Source organism: Chinchilla lanigera, unplaced genomic scaffold (genome assembly GCF_000276665.1).
Source record: "Chinchilla lanigera isolate Chin_1 unplaced genomic scaffold, ChiLan1.0 scaffold00131, whole genome shotgun sequence".
NCBI lineage: Eukaryota > Metazoa > Chordata > Mammalia > Rodentia > Chinchillidae > Chinchilla > Chinchilla lanigera.
The window spans coordinates 1721778-1746986 of NW_004955532.1; the positions used below are offsets into that span (position 1 = coordinate 1721778).

The 25209-nt window shown below is 51.2% G+C and overlaps 1 protein-coding gene across 1 annotated transcript; it reads right to left on the bottom strand.

The window, feature by feature from the left end:
- Positions 1 to 3830: 3830 nt before the first annotated feature.
- Positions 3831 to 24913, bottom strand: Traip (TRAF interacting protein). Its single transcript, XM_005410226.2, has 15 exons — positions 24717 to 24913; positions 18290 to 18347; positions 17525 to 17608; positions 15307 to 15346; positions 14622 to 14749; positions 13335 to 13429; positions 12766 to 12879; positions 11777 to 11864; positions 10950 to 11039; positions 10321 to 10409; positions 6929 to 7081; positions 5140 to 5188; positions 4748 to 4897; positions 4604 to 4654; positions 3831 to 4417 (listed from the first exon to the last, which is right to left on the bottom strand). Exons 1-15 carry the CDS (start codon positions 24812 to 24814, stop codon positions 4298 to 4300), a joined length of 1407 nt encoding a protein of 468 aa, XP_005410283.1. The 5' UTR covers positions 24815 to 24913; the 3' UTR covers positions 3831 to 4297.
- Between the last annotated feature and the right edge of the window lie 296 nt (positions 24914 to 25209).

Genomic DNA, 25209 nt, shown 5'->3' on the forward strand with positions numbered 1-25209 from the left:
TTTGAGACAAGGTCTTGCTATGTAGTTCAGGCTGGCCTCAAATTCATGGTGATCCTCCTGCCTCAGCCTCCCAGGTGCTGGGACTACAGGCGTGTGCCACCACCTGTTGTGATTTTATAAGTCATTTCGCTAAGTGTATGTCCCTTGTATGTGGCTGCTGAAGTTTTTCTTTACCTTTGTAGTTATTTGGTGACCTGATAAAGACTCTGGGGTAAAAAGGCACTGTTAACCCTCTAAGAGATGGAGATGGGTAGAGCACAGATATTAAAACCAAGGCAAACATCTCAGGGTATTGCCAGACCCACTGAAATGTACAACCCCGAAGTTTTGGAAGGCAAGGTGCCCAGGGCCTGTCCTAGCATGAGTCAGCTGCTACCCCATGGTGGCTGACTGACCCACATTCTGTCCCTTTACCTAGGATTCTCTGTTACATGTCTGATCAGGGTTCAGAGTTCTCCAGTTAATTATAATCACTGATCTTCCCAGCTCGATGGTAGTGAATCTTTGGCGTATGTGTTAAGATGAAAGACATTAATGGATGAGTTGTTTTTTTCTAAACTAAAACCTCAGTATTCGGGTTTAACTGTAGTGTTGGCACTTTGTGATAAATTAAGTGGCTTTGGGGTTGCAGCTTGGGCCCTCATCTCTAAAAGGTTCATGTCACTGCCCTAGAGCTTTGGACCCCGCCATTATGTATGACCACACTCCACGGTGTTTTGATCATCATCACTTTGTAGTGAGTTTTTAATTTGAGAAGAACTTTTCCCTTTCTAATTGTTTTAGCTATCTGGGACCTCTCTTTTCATTTCTATAAGAAAAGGCTCTTGATATTTTGATAGGGGTTGTATTGAATTCATAGACGATTTGTGGGAGTGCTGCCATCTCAACGACGTTAATCCTAGCTGGGCGTGCTGGCACAGGCTTGTAATCTCAGCCTTACCAGCTTTGGAGGGCTGCAGTCTCCTTCTGGAGGTGGTTTCCAGGTTCTTTTCATTTCAAACAAAGAACTGAGTGAAACAAACAAAAATGATGGCAAAGTTTCACATTTATTTGAAGAACTGCAAGTGAAAGGAACTAGCTCTGTAGAGTAAGCCTGGGCTGAGTAAGACAGAGGAAAAATTCTAAAGATCAAAATAAAATAAAAATATAAAAGCACACCCTGGAGGCAGAGGGAGGACTGCGCCAGTGGAGGTCGGGCAGCATACGTGCCACGGTGTCCTCGCCTTTCCTCCTGCCACACAGCGTGGGTTCTCGTGAGCAGGCTGTATTTGGGGTCTTGAGAATTCTTTGCCACGTGTGTCCTGGGATCTGATCACACCTCCCTTCCCGGCCAGTCTAAGCCACGCCCTATCCTCCAATCTCAGCACCTACTTAGGAGGTTGAGGCAGAAGCAGCACAAGTTTAAGGCCAGCCTTGGAACTTAAGGAAACATTGTCTTAAAATTAAAAAAAAAGATTAAATTAATTCTTCAAATCCAAAAACATAAGATGTCTTTCTGAGACAGGCAAGAAGCACCTGAGTCTCATTTTAGCCTGTGTCAGCCAGAGTGGGGATGTGGCTCGGCCAGCAGCGGTCTGCCCTGCCCCTCACTTTCCTTTCCTTCCCCTTCGACCCCAAAAGACTGGGCCAGTTTGCCTCAGTGTCCTCCCTGGTATCAAATCACCATTCTCCAACATGAGTGCAGCCAGGAGGCAGTGTCGCACCCGTGACCTACTTCCACCACTTCAGACCATACTGTTAGCAGTGTTTTGTAAAGACAGGGTCTTGCTATATAGTTCAGGCTGGCCTTGAACTTACTATCTAGCCCAGGGTCTCCTGCCTCAGCCTCCCAAGTGCTGGGATTACAGGTGTGTGCCACAATGTCCGGCTATACTATTAGAGTTTTGAAGGAAAAAGCATCTTGGAATGGCTACAGTCAGAAAGGGAGGGATCTGGGATCCTTATTTGCATATCCAATGTTCACATGAAGCCTTCCAGAAGATTCCCTAGCTTCAGCCCTCACCCTCACTGAAACAGGCTGGCAGGTGTGACATAAATAGCACTTTCCACGTACTTTTTGGCTTTAGGCTAGGAGGGCTTGCTCCTAGGTACCAGCCCCAGTGTATTGCCGCAAAGTAAAAGAAGCATTCACTTCGCTGTCCCAGTAAACCTGCCCATGACTCATCTCTCAGGTAGTATGTGCTAAGCAGTTAGTTTTCAAAGAAAGAAGAATAAACACTCAGAGCTGTTAGAACCAAAGAGCTCTAGAGAGCAGCAGACAACAAAGAGCAGCAGCAGAGACCAGCAACGGGTAGAACTGACCCGCTACCAGCAGCAGCGGAGACCAGCAGCAGCGGAGACCAGCAGCTGGCCGCGCCAACCGACGGCATCCACCGTAGCTGGTCACTGGCGACATCAGGACTGCTAGCTATGCTTTGTGATTCATGATTTCCACCCAAATCTAGCCGAAGAACCTCAGGCTGATCGGTAACATTGTCATATATTTGGTTTAAATTTGTCTTAAGTTTTGGGATTTTTTTGCAGGGGAGGGTAATCATCATCTCTTATTTGTAAAGCTTTTTCATTATCCCAAATAGAAACTCCTACCATTAAGCAGTAACTCCCCAATTTCCCCCCTTTCTAGTCCTTGGTATCTTCTATTTTCTTTGTCTCTATGAACTTGCCCATTCTAGCTACTTCATATAAGTAGCATCGTACAGTAGTCCTTTTGTATCTGGTCTATTTCATTTAGTTGTCGTAACTTCTTAGCCAACATCCTCATTCATTAGATCCCCACTCCGGTGAAACTGGTACTCTCATTCCCATTTTAGTTATTTATTTTTTGTACTGGGAATTGAACTCAGGACATTGAGCTTGCCAGGCAGGCACTGTGCTGCGGAGCTATCTTCCTGGCCCTTTTTTTTTTTGAGACAGTGTCTTGCTATGTAGTTCAGGCTGGCCTTGAACGCACAACGATCCTCCTGCCTCAGCCTCCCCAGTGCTGGGATTATAGGCATAAGCCACCACTCCCGGCTCCATCCCCATTTTATAAAGCGGAGCATAGACTCCAGGAAATTTACAACAGGAGAAGAGGGTGCTAGCAGCTTCCTCTGCTTTCACCTGACGCTGCACTGGCCCTCACTACACCTCGGCTCGTGTCAGCCCCAGAGCACCTAGCACGCATAACTAAGAGCGTCACCTCCTTTCTACTCCCCACCCCACCGCTTTCTCTAGATTTGCTGGACAGTAGCTGGGTACCTTCAGCCTGAAGCATTCACTCCCAGTGCCTCTCACCTGTGTCAGCCCTCGGGCCCCAGGTAAACTCCTGTTCAATAGGAGAGGGAGGTTTAGGGCGTCCCAGCCAGGCTCGGGGTCAAGCAGGGAAGTACTCTGAGAGAAAGTGCCCCTGAAGGCAGGACCCAAAGCCTCAAAATCAGACCACTGGTAATTTGCTGTGCTTGCTGTAAGTGCCCTATATGGGCAAATTTTTACCTATCCACTTTCCTCGTGGCTTATGGGACGTGCCCTGGTTAGAGACTGGGCAAAACTGCAGTGATCTCATTCTTTTTTTTGTTTTTTCGGTTTTTTTTGAGACAGAGTTTCACTATGCAGTTCAGGCTGGCTTTGAACTCACTTTGTAACCCAAACTGGCCTTGAACTCACAGGGATCCTCCTGCCTCAGCCTCTCAAGTGCGGGATTACAGGCATGCACCACCATGCCCAGCCAGCGATCTCATTCTTGGTAGTCTTTCGTGGCCTATGAGAGTTCCCAGGCCTAGGGATGAAACTGCGGGGTCTGAGTCTAGGCGATGCTCCTGCTTTAGAAAGTCGTCCCAAGCAGTTTTCCAAAATCTCAATGCAAAATTTATATTCCCAGAGCCAGGAAGAAAAGTCCATCTATTGTTACTTAACTTGGGAATTTTCCCCCATCCTCACCCCACCATCACCTCTATCCCCCACTCTGCTGGGCCCAGACCATGCCCCGTATTAAGCCGGGGCGGGATGAAGCTCTGGCTAGGTTGCCTGCGAAACCTAAGCACTATTGTCCATACACACAATCGGCCAGGGACCCTTGTCTCCAGGACAGAAGGAACCCAGCCAGCTGATCAATGCTACAGACAGGAGCTTGAGACAAAGAGCCAGGTGGAACTGAACGGCGGGCCAGGAAGTAGTCTCTTGGTGTCATCTGCCGCTCTGTCCGCTCGTTTCCTTGCTCCGGGCTGGTCCTGAAGGAGGCCGTCCCCTAAAAGATCCCTGGCCTGGCCGGTGCTTGTCTGCTCACCGCAGGCACATCTGGCCGCCGCTCAGACTGTTCGCGTTACCACAGGAAGGCGTCCAGCTTGGTCTGAGAGGGAGGGGGCACAGCCTTTACCCTCACTCTCTGCTTAGTCTTGGCCTTGGCCTTGACTGGTAGTGGGCGGATCACGGCTGTGTCGGTCTGGAGGCAGCATTAAGGAAGAGGCCTGGAGCGGGGACTGGAGCGCAGACCCGGCGCGGACAGCGCTACCCCACTGCACAAGGCCCGGCGCTACATGCCTGAGGCTGCATTAGTAGTCTGGGGGCTTGGGGTGCGTGGGGTGGGCTCTACAGCTCAGACTGGCCCACTGCAACAGAACAAGGATACAGGCTGGATGAATTTTGTCCGTCCCCCCAGGCCATCGAAGCCTGTTCTCACCTAGGGCAGAAGGAAGAGATGAGCCGAGCAGGCTGAGGGGCCGGGAGCTGCCCACTTTGAGCTGGCTGGAACCTGTCTGTCGGGGGAACCTACCACATCGGTGCTGCTGCAGGACCCCGCTTTGCCTCTCGTGGGCTGCTTCTGGCCCAAGACAGCCCTCCGGATGAAGAAAGGAAAGGCACCAGCCAGTTCTTCATCTGGCTCTTCCACACAGCGCCGGCCACCCGGAGGGCGCGGCGACTCCTGCGGGGGAAAGCCCAGGGCCGGACTTGCAGACCCAGGTGGAAGCACAGCAGGGAGGGCAGTGGTGGCGGAACAAGGTCAGGTCTCTGCTGCCTCACCAGGAGGCAGGAAAGACAACAAACAGGCCTGCAGGGGCGGCTCGAAAGTGCCTCAGTCCCGGGCCCAGAGAGAGGGCTCTGATGAAACGCCGCCCGCCCAGGGTTGGATGGTGACTACTTCACTTCCTCCTGGGAGGCCCTTACCTGTTTAGGAACTCTGGGCTTTTTCCTGAGGACGTCTTGAACAAGAGAGCTAAAGGGTGAAACGCAAAGGCAGCGACTGGTAAGCAAAACACGAGGACCAGCACGTGTCCACAAGGGAGCCGCCACGTGGCATGGCTGCTGTCACAGCTGTGTGCTGGGACAGGTGCCTCCGGGAAATGTTTCAGTGGCACCCACCCTGGGTACAGGTCTGTGAACAGCCGGACGGAACAGGGGCTGAGTCAGGGTAGGCCGGCATGTCCCAGTCCTGCGGCTGCACTGCAGCGCCCCCGCCAAGGCCTCGGGCACCTCCTCAAGCTCCAGGCTCTACGTGGGGCCGGGGAACCTGAGCAGTTCATCACCCCCAGGAGGAGTGCAGTCGTGCCCTAACAGTCAGAAGGCATCCATCCAGTGAGCTCAGGCCCAGCCCTGCCTGCACAGAGGTGGGGCACCGCCTCCACAGGACCCTCAGGGAGTCCGCCACCTAGTAAGGTAGTCCAGAGTGCTCGCAGGACACAGGGTCGGTCCATCACTCCACAGAATGTGTGCAGGGAGGGCCTGAGATGGGCCCAGGCCTGGCTTCCTCCTTCCAGCCCCAGACCTGGCACTGTTTCCATCTAATTCCTGGGTACCCTGGCAGCCAGATACCCTCTCCTGGTATTTCTCCAGGGGAGTGGGAAGATGTCGAGCCATGGCTGACCCTGTTTCCTTCCAAGCCACAAGTCCAGAGGCCTGTCGGCTCTGGACTCCTCGTCTGCCTCCTTCGCTTGCGATGAGGCCGTGCAACAGCCCTGGAAAGACTCTCCGTGCTACGAGTCCAGCTCTGCGGAGGCTGAGCGGCTCAGGAGTGTTCTCTGCTCCCTCCCTCTCCCTACAGGCCCTGAAGATGGCAGACGTCTCTCTAAAAGGCTTGGCAGCCTGAAGACCCTGGTACCCACCTTCAACCTTAACAGCTGAAGAGGAGGCAATGGTGGAAGCCAGGGTACAGAGCAGGCCCTGAGGGGTGCCCTGTCAGAAGCCCACAGGCCCTGGACTCGGTCTCATCATTCCCAGGCCCGAGCAGTACGGCATGAACGTTCACGCCTGACGGTGGCAAGTGGTGGCTTGCCTGCTTCGGCCTCCGTTGTCCAGTATCTCCACTTCCTTCTCTCATGCCCAATCTTAAGTTAAGAAGAACCTTTATGGGCCCCAGATTCCCCTAACCTGGACAGCACACCCCTGCACGTACGAAGGGTGTAACCCCGTCTCCAGGAGGAATCACACCTGCAGTGCCCCGCCTAGAGACTGCCTTCCTTCCCTAGCCCCGCTGTGCCCTAGTGCAGGTCCTACCTGCCCCTCAGCTCCAGAGCTCTTCTGGCTACGCCCCTGCGCGGTGGGGCCCTGGGCTGCACAGCTGGAAATAGCCCTGCCTCAAGCGTGAGCCTCAGAGGTGCACGATGGCAGAGGAAGTTTAGAGTCCCTGGCTCAAGACTGGTGGGCAGGCATTCAAGCTGTTGGAAGCACTTGAGCCCAACCTGCCAGCCCGGAGCTGTCCCTGCCGGGACCCCCGCATTCTAAATCACTACCCAGTGTGTCACCTTGAAGGGTGATGATGAAGACTGAGATAAGCAAGAGAAAGGCTCTGCGCAGACTTGAGTTCTCAGGCTCGGGAAGAAGAGGGGGGAACGAAGCAATGGCCAAGTCCAGGCAGCCCTCACTGTCCCATCAGCCACTCGCAGCCACCGGGCAGGACCTGTGCAGCTGCCTCAGCCATCCCCCTCCAGTGGCAGACACTGCCGGGACTGTCACTCACGGTGTCTCCTCCAGGCAGAGCCTCTTGGCGCAGCCGTGCCGGGAGCCCGAGGGCTGGGAGGGAGGGGTATCCACGTCGAAGGTAGCATCAAGGTCGATGATGTGGGAGGACGGCCGGCCGAGCTTCGGGTTTAACATCTCCGCGGGGGCCGGGCTGAAGGCAGAGGGGACCACAGTGCAGCTCAGAGGGAGCACAGCCCCGCAAGGACAGGAGCAGCTCAGGCTCGCGGCCCAGAGCCCATTCTGGCTCCGTTCAGCCCTTCGCTGACATGGGACAGCGATTATCAGGAAGACGGGAGGAGGCGGAACCCAAGCCAGCAAGCAAAGACCGCTGTGCTTCGACCACGCAGCTTCGCTTCTCAGACTGCTGTGCAAGCGGTGAGAGACGCTGCATTCGACTATGGGGAGGGCGGTGCTTCCCTGACCCATGACAGTTTTCTTTGCTTTTTGTTTGTTTTGGCTACCGGGAATCGAACTCAGGACCCTGTGCTTGCCAGGCAGGCATTGTGCCCCTAGCTATATCCCTGGCCCTCCATGACAGTTAACTACAAACCGTTCTGGTACATTCTTCCTCCTTCGTGAGCCTGTTTCCCTTCCTGCTAATAGTCTACTTTCTTTCCTTCTCACCTTTTGTTTGTGTTTTTCTTGAGACAGGGTTTCACTGTGTAGTCCAGGCTGGCCTCAAACTCATGGTGATCCTCCTGTCTCAGCCTCCCAAATGCTAGAGTGACGGGTGTATGCCACCAAGCCTAGCATTCCCTCAGAAGTCTTAAATAAATTTTTTCCAGGTGTGGTGGCACATGCCTGTAATCCTAGCCACTGGTATCTGGGAGGGTGAAGGGAGAGGATAGCAAGTTTGAGGTCAGCCAGAGCAATTTAGCAGGACCTTGTCTCAAAATGAAAAATTAAAAGGGCTGGAAGTGTAGCTTAGTGGTATAGCACTCCTGGGTCTGATCTCCAGTACCACAAAAAAGAAAAAAAATTTTCTTGGGCTAAGACTGTGACCCTGTGGTAGACCCTTTGCCTAGCATGCAAGAAGACACGGGTTCAGTATGCAGCAGTGAAAAAAAAAATTCTTACAAATTCCTTAGATGCCAAGAGGAATAACTTGGACCTCTGTGAACTAACCTGAATACATTTCCAATGCATTTCAAGGAGCATTTTAAATTACAGATTTACCAAAGTATCAAGACACGTAAGTCAAAGCCCTGAAAGTACCCTCATGGGGTCTCATGGTATCTGTTTTTCATTTTTTATTTTTCTTGAAACAGGTTCTCACTATGCCCAGGCTGGATTCAAACTCTTGGACCTAAGAGATCCTCCTGCCTCGACTGTCCAGGTGTTGGAACTACAGGCACGCAGCACCATCCCCGGGTTCATGGGGTCTTCACTTGCACTGAAGCAGAAGTCTAGGTGGGCAGCCACCAGGCTGGTGACTGGTACCCTGGGGCTGAAATCCATGCGCAACCATCAGTGACTGATGGAAGAAGGATCAGGCACACGCCAGCCCCTCACAGCAATCTCCCCCAAGCAACCCCAGTGGTTTCCATTGTCTACAAAAGAAAAACCAATGCCGCAAGTCTGACTTGAAAAGAGCTTCGGCCACCTGCCACCAGCTCCTCTGCATAAGCACACCCAGCTCAGTCATGCTACGGGCCTTTGCATTTTTGTTTGCTTCTGTTTTGTTTTGAGACAGGCTCTTGCTATGCAACTCAGGGTGGCCTTAAATTCACTACATAGTCTAGGTTGGCCTTGAACTTGCGGCAATCCTCCTGCCTCAGCCTCCTGAGTCCTAGGATTACAGACGTGTGCTACCATGCTTGGCATGGCCTTAGCATTTGCCATCCTCTTTGCTTGGACTAGTCCTTCAGGTCTACAAGCTGGTTTAAGAAATATGCCAATCCAGCTGGAAGGGGTGGCGCATACCTGTAATCTCAGCACTTGGGAGGCTGAGGCAGAAGAATTGCTGTGAGTTTCAGGCCAGCCTGGGCTACATAAGTGAGGTCAAGGCCAGCCTGTGCTACATAGTAAGACCCTGTCTACAAAAAATAAAAAGCTAATTCATTGTGATACGTTGGGAAAGCTGAAGACTTCTTCAGAGCTATAGGCAACATACAACAGTTGTATCATGGGCACAAGGCAGAAGCAGGAACTTTGAGTGGAACCTTTGGTGTGGAGAAGCCCAAGACAAAGGCAGAAGCAGGAAGGGAAGGAATGTTCTCCTCCGGTGGATGGTACAATTTGCCTGGTTCCATGAGCACCCTGAGGCATGGTACCAAGGGTTCTGGGAGGTGTGTGTGTTTGTGTGTGTGAGTGCGCGCGCGTGTGTGCGCCTGTGCGTATAGCAGGGCATGACGCGCAGAGCTGGAGGAACTGCCCTGGTGCTGACGGGCTGGGCAGACAGGAGGAGCAGGCTCCTGGGTCACCAGCCTTACAGGGGTGGTACGAGGCGGAGGGCAAGGAAGTGCCACACGGGTTGGTGAGATGGGCAGGCGCCAGAAACTGTTTGGATGTGAGGAAGAGGGGACCCGTGGAGTTGCCAAAAGACAGGAAGAGGTAGCTCAGCCAGGGCATGGTGGTGCACCCTGTAATCCCAGCAGTCTGGGAGGCTGAGGAAGGATGCCAGGTTGAGCCTAGTCCGGGCAACTCAGGGATTCAGCAAGACCCTGTCTCAAAACCTTTTCTTTTTTTTTAAAGGGCTGGGGCTGGGCGTGCTAGTGCACACCTGTAATCACCCTTGGGAGGTCGAGGGAGGAGAACTGCTGTGAGTTTGAGACCAGCCTGGGCTATATAGCAAGTTCACAGCGGGGCCCTGAACTACATGGTGAGACCCTGTCTCAAGAAAGTAAAATATATAAAATAAAATAAAAAAGGGCCAGGGATGTAGCTCAGTGGGAAGGCCCCGGGTTCAATCCCCAGTATCTCTCTTACACAGACACACACGTCTCAGAGAAAGCCCTGGGGCCATGAGTAGTCTTCTCGGGGGGCGAGGGGCTCCTGCAGCAAGGACTGCTCTCAGCCCGACTTTCTGTGAAGCGCCGGGAGGAGGAATGGAGGCCCGCTCCTGGCAGGGGCCCTGGCCCTGTCTCGGGCTCCCTCTGCTGGCAGCTTCGACGTCCTGGGACCCAGGGGCCTTGTTTTAGAATGAGTGGTTTCACAACAGGGCCCCCTGAGACCCTCGTGCTCCCGCCCCAGCCTCACACCACCCTTGCTTCTCTCTGGCCTTTCCTTGCCGGAGCCCAGAGTTGTCTCAGGGTTTCTCTCAGCCAAGGCTTGGCCAGCTCTCAGGAGGTCGATCAACCTTGGTTCGCCCGGGGCACTGAAGCCAGGAGTGAGACCCTTCTGGAGGAGCTCCTACTCGCAACCCTGCACCTCCCCCAGAGGCCCACAAACCTCTCTAACACCAGGCGGTTGACAGTCTCACTGGCCACCGGTGGCAGGTTCAAGGTTTCCTGTAACATCGTTAGCTTCTTCTTCAGGCTCTGGGGGCAGAAAACGAGGAGTGAGGGCAAGGCTGAGTACAGACACGCTGCAGAGGGGAAGCAGCGTGTGCGAAGCGTGCCGGGAACAGAACAGGACCTGAACCCCAACACAGGCTGCAGAGCCCCTCTCTGGGGTGACCACCTACGTGTGGGAGGTAGGTGCAGAGCACAGTGAGAAAAGGCAGGGGCTGCAGACCAGACCAGGATCAAGGCGCACACTCTGACCCACCCATTGCCCCAGGAGGATTCTAGGAGTCCAGATCCACCACTGACCAGGACACAGGATCTCAGGCAGAAAAAGGCAAGCCCTACTCTGTCGTTTTTCTTTTTTTCTTTGAGACAGGGTCTCCCCACGTAGTTCAGGCTGGCCTTGAACTTACTTTGTAGCCCAGGTTGGCCTCAAACTTGTGCCAATCCTCCTGCCTCAGCCTCCTAAGTCCTGGGATTGCAGGCATGTGCCACCACATCAGCTACCCAAGCCCTACTCTTAGAGGCACATAAACCACCCCTTATTCTCATCAAGCCAGGGACACCCCTCACCGTGATTTCCTTGTCAGCATTCTGTAAGTCCTTCTGAGCTGACCTTAGCTCCAGCCTGGTCTCATCCAACTCAGAGTAGACTGTTTGCAACTACGAGAAAGTACAGGGAGAGTTAGATGTGGTGGCACTCACCTGTAATCCCAGCAACTGAGAGGCTGAGGCAGGAAGACTGCCAGGAGTTCAAGGCCAGCCCAGGCTATACAGTGAGTTCAAGACCAACCTACACTACACAGGGAGATCCTGTCTCAAACAAAACAGAACAGCAACAACAAAAAAGTAGAGTAAGTAAAGGACAAGCCAAATGATGGCCATATACTCTTCCCCTGCCTGCTGCTACCCAGTTCATGGTAAGGGTAACTTAGGATTCATAAGAAACGAGGGGATGGGGAGACCCCAGACATCAGGGCTAGGCCTCAGTCTGGCAATGCATGCGTGGGACTGCCTGGGAGGAGAGGTGCTCTCTGGACACCGTATCTTGTGGCTACATCGTCTCAGAAGTGAAAACAGATGGCCTAGGAGCAACGCCCAGCCTGGTGTTACATGTAGGCCACTGAGCTGTCGTATTTGGGGCCTGTGCTCCCCAGCCAGCTGAGAGGACCGTGAGTGTGCCCCACTGGGGGGCTACCCCATCACCTGCTGCCCCAAGAGGACAAGCATATGGTAAGAGCCAATGCCCGGTGAGGATCAGCAACTAGTCCCTGTAGCCTCCCACCAGCCGCTTGGACTCAGCTATCCCCTCGGGCCCACTGGCCTGGCTCAGAAGACCCAGGTGGACACGATAAAGGCACTGTCTTTCCTCCTCCGCCTTCTGCTCCTGGGGCAGGTACCTTGTTTCTGGAGAGCACCAAGTCCTTCCGCAGCTTGTCAGCCATCTCCCCCGAGGCCTTCCTCGCCTCTTTCAGGTTTTCGTACTCTCTGCAAAGTAGCCGCAGAAGGAGATGTCAGAATATGACATCTTGCCAGGCAGACCCAGCCACCGCAGCAGCCTAACACAAGGCCTCTCACCGTCTCAGCTCAGCCTGGTTCCTCTTTCTACCTGAGCCCAGCAGAGGCCAGGGGGCACGGCGGAGGGAATGCAACGGGAACTGGTTACACAGACCCCGCCTGGCCTGCAGACAGTGCGACTCCACAGGCTGTGCAGGAAGCTCTGGCCTCACTAGAGGGCTCTCCACACCACCTGGTCCCTACAGGAGGCACCCTGGGCCCTCTACCTGTCAGCCAAGTGGCCTCTTTCCCACCACCCTCACACCACCATAGTGAAGCATGTGAGCAGTTTCTGATCTAAGTCAGGCAAGGTCGGTAACAGTGCCGATGGGAAACAACTCAGATCCCCACGAAGGGACTTAAGAGCTCCGTTGACTCTATAGACTTCACTCTGTAGAATTCACGTTTATAATTCACTGCAATTCTTTTGTTTGTTTGTTTGTTTTTTTGGAACAGGATCTCACTATGTAGTTCAGGCTGGCCTTGAACTCACTATGTAGCCCAACCTGGCCTAGAATTTGCAGTGATCCTCCTGTCTCAGCCTCCCAAGTGCTGGGATTATAAGCCTGACCCACCATGTCTGGCTTCACTGCAGTTCTTGCAGCAGCCCTATGAGGCATACCTATTACTAGCTGCATGAGGAAAGTGAGGGTCAGAGGCCAAGAAACTAGCTCCAGATCACACAGCTGGTAAGAGGGGGAGTCAAGCAAAGGGACCACAGCTACAGAGCTTGCCCCTTGACTCACTCTGCTTTACAAGAGACAGGCAGCAGAGCCATGGCTAGGGTCTCACGGCCGAGCTCCTGTGCACACTGAGAGCCCAGAGTACGTACTTCTTGAGAGATACACAGTACACGGCCAGCTGTTCCACCGCGGACTGTCCCACACCCATGTCTCGAATCATTTCCTCTACCTCAGGCCGCTGGCTCTGGAGTAGGAGCTCAATCCTGAAAAACACCCGGCCCACGGCATTTGAAATCTGGAGGCTGACGGTTAGTCTGCTTCCCTTTGCTGCCATTGCTATAGCAACAGCCTGAGCTGCTAGGATGCTTTAGCAAGTGGGTGTGCCCAAGGAAAGGCTCCACAGCAGAGCTGAGTGCAGCTCCAGGGATGCTGCTGATGCAGAAGAGGTGCTGACAGAGGACCTCAAGGTCAGGGATTTCTTGTAGAGCGGCTCCTGGAGGGAAAGATCTGTCGGGAAAGATCTTGGTATAGGCAATGGGGGAGGAGGGAGTATGGCACCCTCCCCCACGGAAAATAGAGGGGTCCACGTAGACAAAGCAAGGAGACTTTGCCTATACGTGGCTGCCTGAACTCTCCACTCCCTGGTGCAGTCCCGAACCCATCCCACCCGAGGGCCACGAGCAGAAATACGCAGTCCAGGTACCGGCTCCACACTCACCGCTCCATGGTCTTCATCTTGTTCCTGAGTTGGCGGGCCTCCTCCCGTGCTTGCTTAGTCTCATCCTGCTGCTGCTCCAAGTATTTCATCTGCTTCTGAGGAGCAAACACAACCATACGCGTTGCTCGGAAGTCACCAGGAGCCATGGCTGAAGTCGGTGGGAGTAGGACGCTTTAGCACTATCTGTGCTGCCTTCTGAAAATGCTGATAACTATAGCTCTCCAAATCCCTGGATAATACATGGCCCCCACTCGGGCCTGTGCTTTTTTTGCTAAGAGGCCGTAGGCTGGCTGCTGCTTCATGTCCACGCCTGCTTCCTCTGAGATACACCTTACCACAGCACAGTCCACTGCCAGGGCCACTGTGCGCTGCCAAGGTGCCGTGGTCCGGGCCTCATGGTGCGCGTTGTACAGGTAGCTGAAGAAGTCCAGAGGACAAACCCAGGCCTCAGCATCACCAACCAGACCCACAGACAGGTGCCAGCATAGGAGACGGAGCCAGGAACAGCTAGCCAGGATGTCCTCAGCAGGAGGCCACTCCGTCTCTGCCCTGGGGATGCCATCAGAGACTAATGCTCTGTAGCCGGGTGCAAGTTAGCTCCCCCCTACAGGCCAGGCCATGGGGTCTAGCCCAGCCCCCGAGCAGCACCGGAGCGCATGAACATCCTGGGGCCTTGCCTGTTCACAAAGACGGCTCCTTTTCCCTTTCAAATGGCATCCAGCAAGGACTGCTCTGCCTACAAGGCCAGAATATCAATCGTGGGTTCAGATCAATCACCTCCTGCCCCTCAGAGAGCAAGAGGCTCACCAAGCCAGGCTGATACAAAATTCATCTGGGTCTAGGCTGCTCGCTGACAGGCTTTGATCTGCGTGGTCAGCTCAGCGCAGGCAACTTCAAAGGCCCTTGCTCTTCCCTGGGATTCTGTTTGATCCTGCTCCAGAGAGCAGCCTAGACTGAGTGCTAATGGAAGGCTCTTCAGGCTGGCATCATCGTGGAGTATGAGCCACTTTTGGAAACACGGCCCAGCCTCACCAAGGGCTTAATTGAACACCCCTCTGTGATGTGCTGGGAAGGGTGCACTTCTCCAAGCACAGCCAACGTGACTCTTTCTTGTAGGTCAGACGGGCACAGGATAGGACAGCGTGGGGAAGCAGTCATTGCTTCCACTGCACAACCGCACAATCCAAGGCTTGGCTGAGGCAGAACCAGAAGCAAGCCCAGCTTGTGAGCCCAGGGCTGAGGCTCCGCTTCCCCGCCAAGTCCGTGCCTGCGGAACGGGGGACCTACTTTGAGTGTGGCGCTGAGCATATCTGCCTTGCCTAAGGCCCTCTGCAGAGATTCCACAGTGGCATTGCGCTCCTCCAGCGTGCCCCGTAGAGCGTCGATGATGACCTGGCTGTCCCGCTTCTCCTTCTCTGGAACAGGGTGGGTGGATGAAAGATTAGGCCCATCTGCCCATCAGATGGGCACCTGAGTTCCAGCTCCTCATCCCTGAGCCAGGTAAGTTTTAGGCTCTGGCCATGAAGTTCGGCGGCCTACTTCTCTCCCTGGCGTGCACCAACTCGGAGCTGAAGCCACAGCCAGAACCAAGCCCTCTTTCTGTTGCTTGAACAACTGCTTGAGAAGATTTCACTGTTCTCCCTCCCTTCATTATTCTAGAAGTTAAGCAGGTTCCTGTCAAACTCAGCAGCTGAGTCTTTCCTGCAGGTACTCTGTCCCACCAGTAGCCTCTTGCAGCCTAGGTCCTGGCCAGAAGCCCGGCACAGAGAGGAGGCTCACCTGGCCCAGGCAGACAGCACCGATCACACCCTCTCCTCTCCGCTTCTGGCAGTCACAAGAGCTAGCAGAACTCATGGACATATAAAGCGGGGGCGACCGTTGGCGCTGCCAGAAGGTTAGAAGCCCTCTTTCTGGGGCCCCTTCCCCAGCATCCAACAAGGGGCTCCCGTGGGCCCTGTTCTTGCTAACTCACCTTTCTGGAAAAGCTGGGCTCTGATACTGTCCAGTTCATTCTGCAAGACAATACCCACAGTAAGTGAAAGGAATGCATCAGGACTGCCTCCACATGGCCTCCTGCAGGCTGTGAGGAGCTCCAGGAGGGGCCAATAGGACTGCAGGGAAGAATGCAGCCCAACATACCTAAAGCCCAAGCTAAGCCGACAGTGAAGACACAGCATCGTTTTACCTCTATATGCCTTTTTAAGATGTAGGTAGAGCCAGGTATGGTGGTGCACACTCCTAATCTCAGCACTCTGGGAGGCTGAGACAGGAAGATCAAAAGTTTGGGCCTTGGGCAACTTAGTGACTATCTCAAAACAAACAAAGGAGGTAGTGCGTGGGGATGTAGCTCAATGCAAGGGCCCTGGGTTCAAGCCCTAGTACCACAAAATAAAGAATACAGACAAAGGTAAGATAGAGGAAACTAATCTCAGCAGCAACGTCCTGGGACAGGGAAAGGGGTAGAAGAGGGAAAGGGAAGTGAGGCTGGGTCTGTGAATCAGTCCCGACAGCGGAAGCTTCCATTGCCGCCCTGGCCTGCACGAGCCTCACCCTCTGTGGGAGTCAGCTGTGCGCACTTGGGACACAGAGCAAGGTGACTGAGGGCTTTGGGCCACCCTCCTTGATTCAGAGTGTACCTTTCTCCAAGCTCTAAGCTGGCTCTGTGTACCACAAACCTTCTAGGCCCAGAACCCTATTAGGATTGGTAAGCAGGGCAGCTTTGTACCCCCTGGATGAAACTTCACATGTGCCGGGTTCTGACCAGTCTGTGGTGAGGGCAGGCGAGCCCCTCAAAGCCTTTGAGTATGCTCCAGAGTCACTGCCACACTACTGAGAGGCGAGGGCAGAAGTGAATGCGGCTCCCATGTGGGAGTCCAGAGAACTTACAGCTCTGGGCAAGAGAGGTGCCTACTCCACACCAGGAAAACCAAGGTTTTGCAGAAGTAAAACACTTGATCAAGGGTCCATAAAGTTAGCTGGACAGAATCCAGGCAAACCTTCCTCTAGATCACCCTTCCAAGCTCAACACGATACTCAGAATTTCACATGTGACCCCAAACTATGGCCTAGTGGCTGGGTAAGCCCTGCTGTTAAACTCTCCCCCAGGACTCTGGGGCCAGGGGCGTCTGGAGCGGAGCTGGTCAGTACGAGCTAAACAGTTGGCAACGGAAGTGCTGGGGGGGAAAGGACATGCAGGATCTACCTGAGAACACACACCAGCCCACGGCTGCTGCACCACTACACACGGCCCCCACCCCTCCCACACCCCAGTGCGTGTCTCCCAGGCTCCTGCCCCAAACAACTCATGATGCTGCCTCCCTGTCTCACAGACCTGGTTTCAAAAGAAATGAAGCTGCCTTTGTTGCCTTTATCAGAGGGAGAACATCACTTAAAACTGGAAGCGGTTACTAGGACAAAAACACGCGGGCTCAAAACACAAAACACTGAAGCAGTGAGATTGCAAGGACAGCAGGACACCTGGGGCCACGGCCAGTGAACTTTGATCCGACAGATGTCCAGCAATTAGCTCTGAGTCCAGGGATCACTTGTGAGCCCCAATCCAACTAACTGCCTGAAGAGCTTTCTGCCAATTCAGCCCTCTCAGTTAAAAAAAAAAAGCAGGAAAATTATAGAGAAGATACAGTAGATACGCAGGAAGGAACCTGCTCATCCTTGCCTGCAGTGTGGGCTTCCCCCGGGGAAACCTTGATTCCAGGGGTTCTGTCCTCTATTACGGGTCTGGGGGGACTCAGGCATCTGACTACAGACCAAGTTCCCCGGGCAAGTCAGGTGCACTGCCGGGTAGGGAACAGTGGGTCCACACAGCTTTATTGCCTGGGGAGTAAGCCTGTCACTAACCGCCCAGCAGCAAAATGGGCTAAGCTGGAAGGCAATGATCCTTCATAAAATAGGGCAACCTTGGGGCGTCACTCTGTCCTTCAGTCAGAACTGCTCCAAAATCTTAAAGGAAGGTCACAGTCGAGTGGCCCCCTTTCCCCTTTAGAATATTTCTCTGCTGACTGCATCTCATCTTCACCTGTCCTCCACTCTCCTCACCCCTGCCCTGCAATGTCTACCAAGTCCTCCCTCCATAACCCATCTCCGCGCTCCAGGCCGCTCTGTGGAGAAGGGGAAACTGAGCTCCCAGAGGCTCTAGAATTCAGCAGAACAAGATCAAAAAATCTGGGTACCTTTAAGAATTCCGCATCCAGGGTAGCCTCCTCCTCCTGGGCCAGGTCAAAGAAGAGCTTATTGATAATGGTTCTTTTACCAACCTGGATGGGAGGACAAGATAAAAGTGTGATTGCTTACTGGGCATGGTGGTGCACGCCTGTAATCCCAGCACTCAGGAGGCTGGGGCAGGAGGATCACTGGGAGTTCAAGACCAGCCTGGGCTACAAAGTGAATTCAAGGCCAGCCTGAACTGCACAGTGAGACCCTGTCTCAGAAAGACCAGAACCATAAATAAATAAATATAAAGGGTCCTGGGCGAGAAAGAATGGTATACAAGGGTCCAGTGCCTGCCAATATGCATAGTAGGTCTGCTCTTAGGCCTAACTTTTTGTAGTACTTCATTGGGACTCAGAAGTCCTCCTCATCCCCGCAACTTCCCCAAGCTGGAACTGCTGGTGTGGTTGCTAAAGTCACGCTGCTGCAGATGTATGCGACGTGTGCTCAAAAGATGCCTCCATTCCACAAGCGGGGGCATTTTCTAGGCCGGAACGGAGGCCAGATATACCTAGGCGGAGACCAGCCTGGGCAACAGGTCTAGCTGCCAGCTACCTCTGGGTGTAAGCAGACATCTCAAGCAACTCAATGGTACATGTGAGGCTCAAACTGTCTCAAACAAGGAATGAAAAAGGGTCAGAGGTTCTGTTCATTTTCAGAGATCTTCCCACATTTGTGCTTTATGGCAAGGGGGAAACGCCCAGCTGAGGTGAGCCCAGTGCTCTTACCTGGATTCGGCATTGTGGGCAGGTCCGACTCGGTGCTGTCTCAAACCACTGAATGAGGCTAGAATGAAAACAACAACAGAGTAGGAAGCCCTGATGTGGCTGGGGACCCTGTTCATCCTCAACCCAGGGTGGGCCCGCAGGGTAAGACAACACCACAGGCAGTCACGGCACCTCCCACAAGCCTGACTGGCATTCAGCACTCAGACCCACTGGCCCGGTAGGCTTGGCCAGAGACTGTTCTGCCAACCTTCTGGACTTTGACTGGGGGGCAGGGTGGCAGTCAAAGCCCAGGGTCCCTCAGAGATGGGGACTCTGATAATACCCCCACTTTAAAATAAGACCCCAAAGACTACATTTTCAAGGTAAGGATATAAGTAGTGGTAAAAGCAAAACAGCCCAGCTTTGTATCATCCATCAACATGGCCTAACAACAACTCAGTCCTTAAACTTTAAGTCGTTCCTGCCAGGCATGGCGGTGGTACCCACCTGTGATCCCAGCACTCTGGGAGGCTGAGTCAAGAGGATCTAAAGTTCGGATCAGAGCCTGCACATATTAGGGACTTAGCAAGACCCTATCTCAAAATAAAAAATAAAAAGGGGTTGGGGATGTAGCTTAATATGATGGCCTTGGGTTTAATCCCTGGTACTGCAAAAAATAAATTAATTTTTTAAAAAAGTAGTCTTTGCTGGGCATGGTGTCGCATGCCTGTAATCCCAGCACTGGGACAATGAGCCAGAAGGATCGCTGCAAGTTCGAGTTCGAGACCAGCCTGGGCTACAAAGTGAACTCAAGACCAGCCTGAACTGCATAGCAAGACCCTGTCTCATTAAATTTGGTTTTTTTGTTTGTGTGTTTGTTTGGTTTTGGTACTGGGAATTGAACTCAGGACCTTACGCTTGCCAGGCAGGTGCTTATGCCGCTGAGCTATATCTCCAGCAAGACCCTGTATCATAAAAAAATAATAATAAATTAAAATTTTTTAAAAACATAGTCTTCTACTAATATACTTTCCAACTTCCAGGGGCCAGAGAGAAACAAAGTCATCTCTAGAATATGACACCACCTCTTGGGCTCAGATTTTTCCTATAAATTTATTTTCAAATATCAGGTACAACCTAGAATCATGGCTAACCAGACATGGTAGAAAATTACAAAGCAAAGAGAATGTATAAATGAACTAGGAACCCTATTATGTTTTTTGTGGGGTTGTTTTGGTTTTGGTTTTTTGTTTTTTTGTAGAGTCTTGCTATGTAAGTTCAAGCTGGCCTCAAACTCATGGTGATGCTCCTGCCTCAGCCTCCAAAGTGCTGGGATTACAGGCATGCACCACCAGGCCTGGACAGGAACACTATTATGGATGAATCACAAAACCTAACACTGAGGAAGAGAAGTCAGACACAAAAAAATTATATTCTGTATGATTCTACTTACAAAAAGAAAAATGTACATAAAATTCATCTCTGTTCTCAAAGTCAAGTTAGTGGCTACCTTTATATTTTTTATTTTTGGTACCGGGAATTGAACCCAGGACCTTGCTCTTGCCAGGCAGGCACTGTGCCACTGAGCTATATCCCCAGCCCAATAACCTTTATAGACAGGAGAAAAGAGAGAATGGTAAGAGTCATCAGAAAAATGCAGGCAGAGGTTTCCAAACCTGATAGTATCTTCTTTGCTCCCTTTCCTCTTTTCTTCCTCTTTCCTTCCTGCAATGCTGGGGCTCAAACCCAGGGCTTCTTGTGTACTAGGCAAGTGCTCTACCACTGAACTATACCTTGGCCCAATATCCTCTTCCTTGAAATGAATTCTGACTGCATGGATGTGCTTATTTGTGAAAATTCTGAGGGTCACGTGTACTTTTCTGTAACTATATTATACTTCAATAGAAAAAAAGCTTAAAATGTAAACTGGCACACAGGGAAGAAAGCACTACAAGCACAAACCAGAAGAACATGTCCACAAAGCCCTCGGGTATTGGAATTGTCAGCTACAGACCAAACACATCATGCTAAACAAGTAAAAACCAAGTCTGGAATATCAGTACAGAATTAGCAACTAAATGGTGACACTGCAAAATTTAAAAAGAATCCAACGGAATTAGGCAGCTTAAACTCCTGAATCGGAGACCAGCCTGGGGAGCATGACGAGACTGCATCTTAAAAAAAGAAAAGCAATGGCTGGGCATGGTGATGCACACCTGTAATCCCAGCACTTGGAAGGCTCAGGCAGGAGGATTGGTGCAAGTTCAAGACCAGCCTGGGCTACAAAGTGAGCTCAAGGCCAGCCTGAACTGCAGAGCGAGACTCTGTCTCAAAAAGACAGAAAAAAAAAAAAAAAAAAGAAAGAAAAAGAAAAGGAAAAGAAAAAAGAAAAGCAAAAACAGAAAGTCACAAATTCTTTTTTTTGTTGTTTTTGTTGTTTTGAGACAGAGTCTCATACTAGCCTAGACCTCACTATGCAGTTTAGGCTGGCCTCCAACTCACAGTGATCCTCCTGCCTCAGCCTCTTGAGTGCTGAGATTACAGACATGTGCCACCACACCCAGCTGAAAGTCGAAAATTCTGCAACTAAAAACTGGCCAAAATTAAGAAGTCAACAAGTGGATTTAATATAGCTAAGGAATTGTAAACTCAAAGACAGGTCAAAGGAAATATTAAGAATTAAGAAGGTAAGAAAATATAGAGTTGATAAGACATAGAAAAATTGCTGGGGGAAAAAAAAAAAAAAGAAAAATTGCTGGGGATATAGCTCAGTGGCACAGTACCTGCTTGGCAAGCACAAGGTTGCAAATTTAATTCCAAGTACCAAAAAAATAATCTGAGAAGGTGTAGCACATTTATAAATGGGAGTTCTGGAAAGAAAATTGTAGGTAGAATAATGTTACTACCACCACCAAAAGAGTCTACAACCTAATATCTAAAACCTGTGAATATGTCACATTATGAGGAATTTTGCAATTAAGAGCTTTTTGTTTACTTTTTTTTTTTTTTTGGTTATTCTTTTCCAGTGCTGAGGATTGAAGCCAGGGCTTCCAGCATACTAAGCACATGCTGTACCACTGAGCTCCACTCCAGCTCCTGAGATGCAGAGATTATCACAAAGGCCCTTACTGAGTGAGATAGGAGCCAGGCATGGTGTGCACTATAATCCCAGAACTCGAGGGGGCTGAAGCAGGAGGATCACAAGTTTGGGCAATTTAGTGTGACCGTGTCAAAAATAAAACGATCTGGAGATGTAGCTCAGTGTGAGGGGCCTGGATTGAATCCCCAAAAGTGGAAAAAAAATAAAAAAGAGTGAGACAGAGACAGGAGTACCAGAGTCAGAAAGAGGCCATGAGCCATGAAAGGAAATGAAACAATACATTCTTAAACAACCAATGAGTCAAAGAAAAAAATCACAAAGGAAATTTAAAAATAATTTTTTGAGATGAATGAAACTGGACACACAACATACCAGAACTTAGGAGACACAGTCAAAGAGGGGATAAGAGGGAAGCCAATAATTATGAACGCATAGAACAAGAGAAGCCATCCTTTAAAAAAAAAAATAACTGGGGCTGGGGATTTAGCTCGGCGGCACAGCGCCTGCCTGGCAAGCGCAAGGTCATGAGTTCGATTCCCGGTACCAGAAAAAAAAAAAAAAAAGCTGGGCATGGTGGCATATGCCTGTAATTCTGTCAGTTAGGAGATGGAAGCAGGAAGATCATGAGCCCAGCCAACCTGGACGACACAGCAAAACCCTGTCTTAAAAAAAAAAGAAAGAAAGAAAGAAAAAAAGAAAGAGTTGGTAAGGTGTAGAGAACTCGGAATCCACATACACTGCCGGTAGGTATGCAAAATGACACAGCCACAGTACGGCAGTTCCTCAAAAAGTTAAACATAGAATAATACTATATGATCCACTAATTCCACCCAAAAGAACTGAAAACAGGGACTCAAAACAAAACGAAACAAAACAATAAAACAAAACAAAACAAAATGGACTCAAACAGAAACATTAATAGCATAGCCAAAATGTGGAAATAACTCAAATATCCATGAATAGACAAATGGGTACACAAAATGGATATACACATACAATGGAATATTTCTCAATGGTAAAGAAAAAAAAAAAAAGGAAAAACAGATTCTGCTGGATGTGAGAGGCTCTACTTATAGCCCCAGCTGCTCGGGAGGCTGACACGGAAGCATCACGTTTGAGGCCAGCCTGGGCACCTCATATGAGGCCCCTGTCTCAAACATTTACAAAGGGCTGAGAATGTAGCTTGGTGGCAGAGCAAGCACGAGATCCTAGATTCATCCACAGTACTGAAAAAAAAATTCTGACACATGCTACACATAATATGAATAAACCTCAAAGACATTATGCTAAATGAAATAAACTGAACAAAAACAAAAGACATCGTATGGTCCTACTCACAGGAGGTACTTAGAGAGGCCAAATTCACAGAGATGGTAAGGTAAGATGGTGGTTACTAGAGCTTTGGGGCAAGGGACGATTGGGAGTTACTGTTTAAGAGGTGCAGCATTTCAATTGGGGAAAATAATAAAAGGTTTTAAAATGATGGTGACAATTGCACAACAATGTGAATGTATGTTATGCCACTGAATTGTATACTTAATAATTATAAAGATGGTAATTTTATGATTTGCATATTTTGCCACCATTAAAAAAATAGATGCCATGTTGTACCCACTGGGATAGTTATGAGTCTGGGGGACTGGTTCAGTAGTAGAGTGTTTGCCAGGCATGTGAGAGTTCCTGGGTTTGGTCCCCAGAATTGAAAAAAAAGAAAAAAAAAAGGAAAATGACAAGCATTATCAAGGATGTAGAGAAATTAGAACTCTCATGTATTTTTGGTGGAAATTTAAAATGATGCATGGGGTGGGAATATATAGCTCAGAGGTACAGCCCATGCTAAGCATGCAAGAAAACATAGATTGAATCCCTAGCATCAAAAAATCAATTAAGGGCTGGGGATATGGCTCAGTGGCACAAGCACCTGCCTGGTGAGCGAACGCAAGGTCCTGAGTTCAATTCCTGGTACCAAAAAAAAAAAAATCAATCAGTTGTTTGAGACCAGCCTGAGCAACATAGTGAGAACTGTCTTAAAAGAAAAGCAAGCAAGCCAGCTAGCTAGTTAGCCAACCTGTAATTCCTGCACTGGGGAAGCTGAGGCAGGAGTGCAAGTTTATGTCCCCCGCTTGGACAATTTAGTGAGAACCTGTCTCAAAAAATAAGAAAATACAAGCGGCTGGGGATGGGGCTCAGTAGTAGAAGGCTCCCAGGTTCAAGTCTCTGTAATGGGGCGGGGCGGGGTGGGGGGAGACCAAGTCCTTGTCAGGGAGATACAGCTGCTGTGGAAAGTAGTATGGCAATTCCTCCAAAAGCTAAGCATAGAATTACCATATGTCCTGGCTTTTTCACACTCAAGTACATTTCCAAAATAATTGAACTCACACAGGAACTCAAACAGATGTGCGTACACTGTTCATAGTAGCATTATTCACAGTAATCAAAATGTGGAAACAACTCAAGGTCTATCAAGAAATGAACAGTTTAGACAAAGCTTTCCAAGCAAGGGGCAAGGCACCACCTTTGTGCCTTTTTCACAAGGCTTCCCACCATGTCCAGTGGTCCCTCTGCCTTATCTCTTTCGCTGGGAGCTCTAAATTAGCCTGTCCACAACTGCTAGCATCTTTCCCCACTACTGTATGTTCACCAAAATGATCCCTCACAGTCAGCGGGACCCCTTGACAGGGAAGCATCTCCTTGCCTTTCCAGGTAAAGCTCGGTTTGCTGGATGGTGAATAACACTGGGGTGTCTGGTCAATAAGATGAGTCCGTATAGAATCAATCCAAACTGTCAGGCAAGTCAGGCAAACCACAATAAACGATTGAAGGTTGCCAGAAGCTACCAGGGTTTGTTGTTGTTTTGTTTATTGAGACAGGGTCTCGTTAAGTAGTTGAGGCTGGCCTTGAACTCACTGTGGAGCCCAGGCGGTCTCAAACTCGGGGCGATCCTTCTGTCTCAGCCTCCCAGGTGCCAAGATTATTATAGGCGTGCGCCACCACGCCCGGCACAGACCCTACCACTAGGGTTCGTTAATATGGTCACAATTCACCTCCGCCTAGGCTAATAGTTTTGAAGTCACATCCCTGCACAGGTGGTCAAAGAAGCACCTACTCTCTTTACAGGACCAATGCCCTCCCGCGCCCGCGCCGCCTCTACATTCCTCCCGGCTTGACTCAGCTATAGCTTCCGCCTGACCCCCTTAAACCCAGGTGGGGAAGCTCCCGTGGGGCTCTGCTAATGAGGTCCTCATCGTCTGTCTGGGCTGCGAGGACGGATTGCCTGCGGGCCTGATGCCCCCTGACCCCGAAGCTGTACCAGGGAGAATGCCAGGCCCCTACGCCACCGTCACTCACCACTGCAGGTGGAAAGTGTGGCCACAGTGGATGGCGGCTACATCACGGGAGTGGTCAAATAAATCGGAGCAGATAGTGCAGAGTGCACGGATAGGCATGACGGCAGGACGCCAGCGGCCCAGGCAGCTAAGGAAACCGCTCCAGATCCAGCTGCACCGCCGCGTTCCCGCCTCCCCGCAGGCTTCAAATTTGGCTCCACTGCGCGACTTCCGGGAGAGGACCGGAAATGACGACCCCGAAGCGCTGCAGCAATCTTTATTCCTGGGCCTGATTGGATGATCGCTCAGGGGGCGGAACCAGGGGCGGGGCCTAGCGGCCAGTAGGTGTAAAGGGTCCTGGGCCCGGCGTCTCCAAAGAGGACTGGAGCGCTGCGTTGGCTTGGGGCCGAGAGCAGTCACGCCGCCAGCTGGACCCTTATCCCTGGCAAGGCCGGGCGTTGTGGTCCCAAGCCACATTTGGCGCAAGGCGGGCCGGGCCAGGCCTGAGCTCTCAC